The following is a 10,289-nucleotide window of genomic DNA, read 5'->3' as shown; positions in this document are numbered from 1 at the left end:
GCACATTTAGTGAAAACTGCGTGCAGTTCAGTTTGAAACTTTAGAGGTCATTACATCGTTCAAAATCATACAATAATTATTTAGGTGTATCTCATTATGCGATTGTGACTGACATCATCATTTTGTTAGAACAAATGAAACTTCAAAAAATGTAACAACTGATGCCTTGTCCAAGACTAACTTGGTATAAAAAGTTTGGTGGCAAATCGAGTTAACGCCATTCTTGTAAAGTTGAAATATTTAAAGCTTCTAAAAACAAATAAAACAATAAGAAAATATGGGATATTCATCAAGAACATTTCTTGTTATGTAACAAGTGAGGTATCAATGGAAAGGTGTCTATTTTGCTCTATCTGCATGATGATGGACTTAAATGGGAATTAAAAATGTTTAAGAATGGCCCTATGGTAGCATACTAAGTTTGCGATCGAACTCGTGAAATCGGGTGCACGTCACGAGACCGACACCCACGAGTCATATACAGCTCACGAGTCATGCAGTCCATGAGTTCGACACAAAACTAACCAAGGCCCACGAGACCGACGCATTAAGCCCCGTGTTGTATCTGTCGAACTCGTGGGCTGTTTTCACTTATACTAGTGTCGAACTCATGGGCTGTATGACTCGTGGGTGTTGGTCTTGTGACGACCCCGTTAAATCGTCTGAAACGGGAATGTGGCATACTATTTATGTGAAGCCGATAGCAGTATAACCTGCAAAGGTAAAGTAAAACCATCCATGGAGCTGCTCCATGGTGACACAATCTCCTGAAAATTTCTGACACTTTTGATTTTCATCAAGCGTCAGACTCTGTTCCCTCTTCCGACTGTCCGACAGTATTGTCTCTCTTGCTTTTTATTCTTCCTGCAATTTCTTATCTATTGTAAGTGGCGTTTCCTCGATTCACCGCTATTCCCGACGGCTTTGTCCAGTCCTTACGTAATACCCGGCCTAACATTTTGATCAACCATGGGAACCAGAATAGAGTGATCGATTTGAGCTTGAGGGTACTTAAGATCTCGCAGGTCCAGTAGAGAGGGTACTTTTTTTTTTTTTGGGGGGGGGGGAGACTGGATCACATCATCTGTTAAACTTTTTTTATTGTTTCGTGCAGTGCAAACACATCTCCAGGGCCAGTGTAGCAATTCTTCTAAAATAATATGGGTTAGTTCTGATATCCAAGGAAGATTTCAATGATCAAATCCCTTCTCCTGATCATGTCACAGTGGTATTCTATATAACTTCAATTTGCCGAATATCTTTCTTATCCTAGGTCATCTTTCCTTCTTTCTATCTTTGTTCTTTCTTTCTAATTGCTTATTATCATCCTAGACCTCATCGCATTATATCGTCAAGAATAATTCCATTCCTTCCAAATTCTTATTCTTCGTTACCTTTGTCCCTTTCTATCTCGCTTTCTACCTTTCTTTGTTATTCATTTCCTTTGTCATCTTTTTTGTCATTATAATTTTCTTTATTGCATTACCATTACCTTCTTTGTCATGTATTGAATACTATTTTTCTTCTTCTCCTCAATCCTTTACTATTCATTTTCTTCTTTCTCTTCTTCTCATCCTCCTCCGCCTCCTCTTCTTTCCTCCTCCACTTCTTCTTCTTCATGTCTTCTTCTTCTTTGTTGATTTGTTAATTTTTGTTCTGTATCAGTCCTCCTCCATGTCATCTTTTTGCTGATAACTGATTGTTTTAGACCAATATGACCAAGAAAAGAAAAAAAATGCAACTCATCGTAACTTAGTTTAGAAAGGTGTAACATTGAATCTTTAAAAGCCGATTTCTGGCGAAATGGGAAAAAGAGGATACGAAGTTCCGCCAGATTACTGCCGATTGTTTTCTCTACCCCTGAATTGCCATCTCCTTTGGTTATTATTATAACCAACATTGTCCATACCATGCTTTCTCCTAAATTTCGACGGAATTTCAACCATATACCAAAACCATCTCGATGGGATGGTCTCCATAAATTGGGGTTTTGAATTGCAGCCCACTGCTTTAAAGAAGTAGGTACATGACTGATTGGGTCTCATTTTCCCCAAAATTTCAGAATGAACATTAAGCAAAAACGAAGAAATAAAACCAAAGGCTGACCAATAATTTCATAAGTTTGCGGAATTGTTGAGCAGTAGATCATCAGCCTTGATGACATAAATGGCTGTAATGTATCACGAGCAATAATCTAAATACTTAAATAGCACATGATGGCTACTACATGCCGTTATGATTAGTTTGGAAACCATCAACTGTCAGAAAGAAGGGCAATTTGTCTGTATCTTAAAACTTGCTATGTGCAGCCCGTAGACACTGAATAGTGATGTGGCTTTCGATCGATACTAATCGATCACCGCCTTTCTTTCGTGTATCTCGGTACCGTCTCGCGTTGAGGGTTCCATTCGTTGCTTTCTCTCTTTTTTTTCTTTGAGTTTTTTGTCGATCTTTGTCCTCAAAGGATCTGGGTTGCTTGAGCCACACTCTCTTTCGGCACAAAGAGTGAGGAGCAGTAGCTTGGATGCCTGGCACATTGCGTCGCTAGGACCTTGACTATCGCTGGAGATTCTACAGAAAAGTCTACTCCTGTTCTTATTCCTCCAGATCTAGATTAAGGGTACAAAGATGAAGGCCTGGATTTTCCTAGCCGTCTTGGTTGGCTTCGTGTCAATTGTTTTAGCGGCGGGACCACCCCAAAAAGAGGTAAGTCCTGGACCAGTTTGACTGCCATGTTTGGCATGTACATCCTGTGCCAAGAACTATACGTATGATACGTAAGACGTCAGCTCTTAACCAATCAATAATCGCCATCTTGCCCCTGATAACATCTGCTAAACTGCGATAAACATTTTTATCTTCCATGTTGGGAACAATATTTCCGTGTTTTTTTTTTTACGTTTCTTCAAATGCTATTCATAGGATCAGACAATTCATCTTTTTACCGACATGAGGTATTCGAGCAAATTGGGTCATATTGAAAAATCAAAACCCAAAGAAATCCGTAGACCTAATTTGATCATTAGGATGTGGTATCTCCTTCAAATAATGAATTTTCAACCATTTTAGAAACTTCAAACAATGATTAGTTTACTGCATGGTATATCAACATAAGGCTAGAGGGCTATAAATCATAAACGTTATTCATAATACTGTACTACTCCTTAGAAAAAAAAGACTAGGTTTATTTTGTCAGTTTGTTATAATCGGAACTGTCGCTGTTTCTCAGTGCGGGAGATAGTGTATCAAAGTCTATTCAACGAATTTGGAAGAAAAGACATACTTTTTTGATCATTTGATCAGGTAGGGACTACTTTGAAGTAACTCAGGAATAGATCGAATCAATCTTAATTTTGTTAACAAGCCACTTTAGGCTTGTTGACAAGCCTAAATTTAACCATTAAGTTTAATGTCCACATCTTGGGTATGCACATACTATGTCTCACGACACAACGGCGGATTGAATACTAGTATACAGCATGGTGTCCAGTTTTCATATGGACACATATCATGCGGACATTAAGATGTAAACTGGCTGTCGTGCCCCTTGATTGAAATTAATAATGACGCACTTTTGACGCAGTCGTTCGAAGACGCTGCTGAAATACTTTTGTATATTTAAAACAGTAGGCAATGTCACGCAGATATGACATTAACATCATTTGCACAAGATAACTGCAAATTGATGATTAGCCGTTGCTGACGGTTGGAAAGATCGGTTTATTTAAATATTTTTTCTACATTTTCTGTACAGAGTAATGACATCGTGTATACCTCATTTTCAAAAACATCGGCAAAATTAAACGGACAGACAGACAAACTCTAGCCGATGTCAAGGGCTCCTTCTTAGGTCCTCTTTTATTCATTTTATACATCAATGACTTCCGGAACTCATCCTCTCTGCTGTCTTTTCTTCTGTTCGCATATGATACAAGTCTCTTTTATTCTCACTCAGATCCTTATGTTTTGCTCGATACTTTGAATAATGAACTTAAGTTGGTGTTTGAGTGGATTCAGGCAAATAAATTGTCGCTTAACATAAATAAGACCAATTATATGGTTTTCAGTAACACAATAAAATCTCTTCCAGGTTTAGTTTTAATGAACGGTTTACAGTTAAATCAAATAGATTCAACAAAATTTTTAGGTATTCATATTGACAGTAACCTTTCATGGAAGGTACAAGTTGATTATTTATGTAAATTGTTGTGCAAGAATGTTGGAATTATTCACAAACTGAAATATCTCTTCCCAAAGCCAATATTGCATTCTCTTTATACAACTTTATTATTACCTTACTTGAATTACGGAATATTAGCCTGGGGGAATTGCTCAAAGACTAAAATTGATTCGTTATTTTTGGTTCAGAAAAAGGCCTTGCGGATTATAAATCGAGCACAATTTTTTGATCACACTGATGAATTGTTTGTTTCAAGTAAATTGTTAAAAATTACTGATTTGTATTTGTATCATGTTGGAATTTTCATGTATAAGTTGAATACTGGTGACCGTCCTAGTATATTTTCCTCAATGTTTGTGAAAAACAGTGATATTCATACTTACCCTACAAGACACAGTGAATCCTATCATTTTCCCTTGTTCGTACAGTTTTAGCCCTTAAGACAATTACATCGACCGGCCCTTCTTTCTGGAATGAGTTAGATTCGGTTCGGTTGCACTCAAGTTCTTTAAGCTCCTTTGAGAAAAATCTCAAAGCCAATTTTCTAAAATCCTATGTTTAATTATTTTTGCCGTAATCACTTGAAAAATTTTTGCATACTCAAATGATGCCTCGCTCGGATGACTTCATTAGTTTGATCAACTTGCTACTTTTCTTAGCATTTATACCATAAGTTAATCATAAACATTATATACTATACTTTGTACATCCCGTAAACTTTGTAATATTCTCGATATCTTGTATTTTTGCATGTTACGTCACTTCTGACATTGATATACTGTACTAAAACCCTATGTTATATTTTTGGAGCCCACATCCTACAAGCTTTGCTTGTTAGTGGGTTCCTCATATTACACGTCAATTATATGTCCTTATACATTTGTGCATTATTGGTTCAAACTGACCATTGTGTGAAAAACATTTCTGCTTCAAATCAAATGGAATATAAGACTAGTATGAAATGTGGAATATGGAACATGAATTAAAAAAAATAATAACAATAACCTCAAAGCAATCTTACGGAATCCAGGCCAAAAGAAAAATCATATTGATAACATTGCCGCTTGCCAAAAAAAAAAAAAATGAAAGACATGACAAAGTATACAAGGGAAAGTGTCTAGTAAGAACAGGGATGTATGAAGAGATCTGAACAGAAACTCCATCATCGGATCACCAGTAGCGACTGAAACAAAACGTTGAAGAGCAGCATTAACCCTCCCCCATCTAACTGTTCCTAGACGTCAGAGAGGCTTGTTTGAAGAGAAATGGACGATTGACTGAACATCTGCCATCGTAGTTGATGTTTGGCAAACATTACAACACTATTCGGCACACCAAACGTGTATGAAAAAAAAATGACTGCAATCAATACACGCATAGAAATTGCTTGATATTTATTTCTTCACGCATGCACTACTCGTCGCCTTCATTCCTAATTGTTGAACGGTGTAATTTAACATTAGATTATGTCACGTTTCGCGATTAGCTTGTCATATCTCTCAACAGTTTGGAGGAACTGTTGCATAATTCGTAATAGTCGATAAGACTCATGACTCTTAAGTTGCGAATCCCGTCAAGTGCACGGACAAGATGTTTTTACCCACCAGGTCCCTCTCAAGTCAGGCGGAGAATGGAAACATGGCAACACCAGGGTACAAATTGTACTAATAATGGCAGCGCTCAATATTGTAGAGCAGTGGCGACACTGAAGAGGCTATACCCTGGATAAAAGAAGAACATAATTATCATTTATTATCTCGTGTATTTTTCCCGACACTATCTTAACACGCAGCGGTTTTCATGATTGATATTTCACTCATGGTACTGTAAGGCATCTCGTGCGATAAAAGTAATGGCAAGGCAAAATACGACAAGGCCATACGTAAAAATCCTACGCCGTTAAGGGCTACCACCCAGCAGCAATGTTAATGCACATAAAAACAAGTCAATTCACGAAATTGAAATCCATGCATTGAAGAAAACACGGGTGCAAGACATGAGTTCGACGCCCACAAATCATGCAGCCTACTAGTCATACAGCCCGTGAGTCATACAACCCATGAGTCATACAGCCCATGAGTTCAACACTAAATAAATAAGGCCCCTGAGTTCGACACTATAATTACAGGCAAATAAGGCCCACGAGACCGACACATTTAAGTCTCGTGATGTAGGGTCTAATGCAGGTCTTGTGGGCCGTTTTTGCCTAGTATCAAACTCGTGGGTCTTGTTTACCTAGTTAAGGATTCATGGTCCTTCTTTTCCTAGTTTCGAACTTCGAACTCATGGGCTGTATGACTGGTTGGCCGTTTGACTTATGGGCCTTTTTTTCAATATCGAGCTCGATGGGCGGTATGACTCGTGGTGTCGGCCTTGAGGGATGACAACCCCGAAACACACACACACACACATACACACATACACGCACACACTCACACACACACACACACACACACACACACGCACACACACAGATGAACTTCTTACTAAGTCTGTCATGTCAGGGCAACAACAACAGCAAGAAGAGTGCACTCTTTAAACTTTATCTATACCGCTAAATCTGTGGCTAAGGAATACATTGACGAGTCACTATAGGTATTCTTAAAAAGCAAGCAAACAAACAAACAAACAAACAAACAAATCCAACAAAAATCGATGGCATATCTGCACAGCGATTTGCAACTCATTCTGCATACTATATTCGTAGTGCGCAAGGTTTCACTTTTTGTGAAAAAATAATGTAATTGCAGTATATTGTAGGCACAAGGTTAAATGTTGCGGTACGTTCTTACACTTCTCACAAACACTATTTTTCCTGCTCAATCAATGATTGTCTGACTTTAAATCTGTCTATTGACTTCAGAAAAGAGACCTTCAAAATGTCCTCGTACAGTTTGTGTCAGTAATCCCATCACGCCAGAATATAGCCTATACATTCGGCATATCGTGTGAATCTATGGAAAGCACAATATGACTCCCTTTTACGTAGGTCGGCAGCCAGTTGTTCTAACAAGATTTCCTAGCTATGGCTTTGAAGGGAACACAAACCCAAAGAGCAATGTGGATTGAGTGAAAGCAGCAACATTAGTAGAACACACCAATGAAAGTTTGAGGAAAATCGGGCAATCGATGCAAGAGTTATGAATTTTTAAAGTTTTGGTGTTGGAACCGCTGGATAAGGAGACTACTAGAGGTTATGACGTATGAGTGGACAACAATACAAAGAAAATATAAATGAAATTCAACAAAAAATTTTCTTTTCTAGCATTATGAAAGAGCACTTGACTAACCGCTTTCAGAAAGCAGGGGGAATAATTGCTACCCTTTTGTCAGTATCAAGTTCATGGAATTTGTAATTTTCATGAAAAATGAATTTTTGAGGAATTTTCTTTATATTTCTTTATATTGTTGTCCACTCATACGTCATAACCTCTAGTAGTCTCCTCATCCAGCGGTACCAACACCAAAACTTTAAAAATTCATAACACTTGCATCGATTGTCCGATTTTCTTCAAACTTTCACTGATGTGTTCTACTAATGTTACTGCTTTCACTCAATCCACATTGCTCTTTGGGTTTGCCTTCCCTTTAACTTGATCTCTTTGTCTGTGTTCAGTTTGAAGCCCGAACTCGCTTTATACTCTCTGATGGTGTTGTGTTGTTTTTTTTTTGTTTTGCCCGTTCTCTTTCCTTATCCAGACAACGTATATGCTAAACCAAAGTGCTTGTTGTGCAGTCCTTTCAATTTCCAATGAATATTAGTGATACTGAATACATATACATGATGTGATTATTAATAAACATCTTTATTGTAAAATGGAGCATAAAATGATAATGTGACATCTAAACCTCATCATAGTCAAGTTGTAAGCCATTTTCTTGCTTCTCCCGTTGCTCTTTTAGGTGAATCCAATTTCTAGAACGAATGAAATGTAATGAGACAAGATGACATGAGATACAAAGATAAGATGAAAATGAATACCAGCTCTTCATTTGCATTTTCGTAATGTGTATGATTTGTTATTCGATGTAAAACACGGCCTTGCTGAAAAAAACAACAACAACTGTCTAGCCGAAAGCAGGCTTTTGATCCGTGTATGAATAAGATAAACTCAAGTGTCTCATATCCTATTTTGTTACGAAATCAGTCACTTCGTAACGAAATGATCATTTCGTTAACAAAATCAAAATTTCGTCGACGAAATGACTGATTTCGTAACGAAATAGGCCACGCGACACTTGGCGCCTCATAAAGCTCGCACCAGCTCGCCATAAGCTCGCAGGCTCAGGTCGCACAGTGGGCATTGTGCTTAAGATTGAGAAGTTTGCTTTACACTTCTTCTTTTTTCCACCACTCCATCAGGATGAGGTGACGGAACACCATGGCCCCTCCAAGTGGGATAAATCGAAGCTGCGGGAGAAGCAGGGTCAGTTCATCAAGCGCGCCATGGAGATCAAGGAGGACTACTCAATGAGTGACGAAGAGAAGGCCAAGGAACTCCACAAACTCCGTGAGCACGCCATGATGTACATGGGACCCCACGCCATCCTACCCAAGGCCCTCCTCCACTCCTCGCCCATCGAACCCGTCGAGACCAGACGGAAGGAGCTCGTCAGACAGGTACGTTTCGACGTCGGGAACGACGTCGACGACGATACTAATTCTTGTTTTTATTATTCTTATTTAGACACGCACCCGTGGCGAAATGTATGTTAACGTCATAATCACCAGCGTTGCAGATTATATCAGTATTATTGTCATTTACGATTGACTCTTAGGGTGGGAAGGAAATAAATAAACAACATAAAAGAGCAAATACCCCAAAAGATACCGAAACGCTGATGGTGGATGATGATGATGATGATGATGATGGTGATGACGACTGTACCAATGACGTGTACATGTGAACGTGATCGGTTGTTATCTAAATGATGCCTATACTATAATGTAATAATTCGGGTAAGTCATCCCACGAGGCCGACACCCACGTCGAGTCATCTAGTTCGACAGTGAAAAAAAAAGGTCCATGAGTCATACAGTCTACGAGTTCGACATGACAACACGGAACTTAATGTGTCGGTCTCTTGGGCGTCGTTTGCTTAGTGTCGAACTCATTGGCTGTATGACACTTGGGATGTATAACTTGTGGGCTGTATGACTAATGGGCCGAATGACTTGTAGACTGTATGATTCATGGATGTCGAACTCGTGACGTGCACCCAATGATTCGGGAACAAAGCTTATAAGGGAACGAACCACCACTTTTGACAATGACTTGGAAGGTCGTTAAATAACGAAATGAATTCATTGTGCATTACTGCATCGCATTTGTTTTTCAAGGTGTTTTTGTTCACGTCTGAATATTCCAGGTCGAGCACATAGCCATCGCCGACCTCGAATTCGAAGACAAGAAGGAACGCCTGAGGGAGGCTCGTGAGCAGTTCAAAGCCGACATGGAGGAGATCCACAGGGGCCTGCCCACCACGGCCGTCAACCACGCCCGCCAACACATGAAGAAACAGGCCCACGCCAACGCCTACAAGGAGATGATCAACCAGGGGCTCCGGGGCGAAGCGGCTGCCAAGGTCCGCGGACAAGCCTTCCGTGAGGCCATGTACAGCGGCGTGCAGAAGATGACGGCGGGCCTGAAGAACAAGGAGTCCGGACAGTATCGGCGGGATCTGGAGGCACAGCGCGTGAAGAACGCCCCTCGTTTTAATGGGAAGGTGAAGCGTCGTGCCGCGAAAGTCTCGGAGTCGCGTCCGGATATGTAAATCTCCGGACCCTTCCTCCGGATACCCATTACCCTCTCATGGAGGCCCCTATTATTCTTTTTACATGACACTCCCTTCCATTGACGGGTCTCAGAGAACTCAAACCTGCCAGTAATCCACCCATTTTATTTTATTTTTTCTTTACATGTCTTTAGATTCTTACATTCTCTGGTCGGAAGAAAAATGGCGAAATAATTCATCCCTCAATACAAGTGAACAAGGCAATCGTTAGCAGATTCAAAGACGCCAATTAGACTAAACTTATGGAGATAACACACCAATCTTATTCAATGTATATAGTATAGTCTTCAATGTTGTTTATAGCGAGGTATTT

General features: G+C 39.5%; 1 protein-coding gene across 1 annotated transcript; it reads left to right on the top strand.

Annotated features, from left to right (window-relative positions):
• Positions 1 to 2,628: 2,628 nt before the first annotated feature.
• Positions 2,629 to 9,955, top strand: LOC139741145 (uncharacterized). Its single transcript, XM_071651732.1, has 3 exons — positions 2,629 to 2,706; positions 8,544 to 8,801; positions 9,551 to 9,955. The coding sequence occupies exons 1-3, from the start codon at positions 2,629 to 2,631 to the stop codon at positions 9,953 to 9,955; spliced, it is 741 nt and encodes a 246-aa protein (XP_071507833.1).
• The last annotated feature ends 334 nt before the right edge of the window (positions 9,956 to 10,289 follow it).

Source organism: Diadema antillarum, unplaced genomic scaffold (assembly GCF_040938485.1).
Source record: "Diadema antillarum isolate AM-2024a unplaced genomic scaffold, OU_Dant_1.0 seq00000906_RagTag, whole genome shotgun sequence".
NCBI lineage: Eukaryota > Metazoa > Echinodermata > Echinoidea > Diadematoida > Diadematidae > Diadema > Diadema antillarum.
Note: the sequence above shows the minus strand (reverse complement) of the source record. Positions and strands in the feature narration are given on the sequence as shown.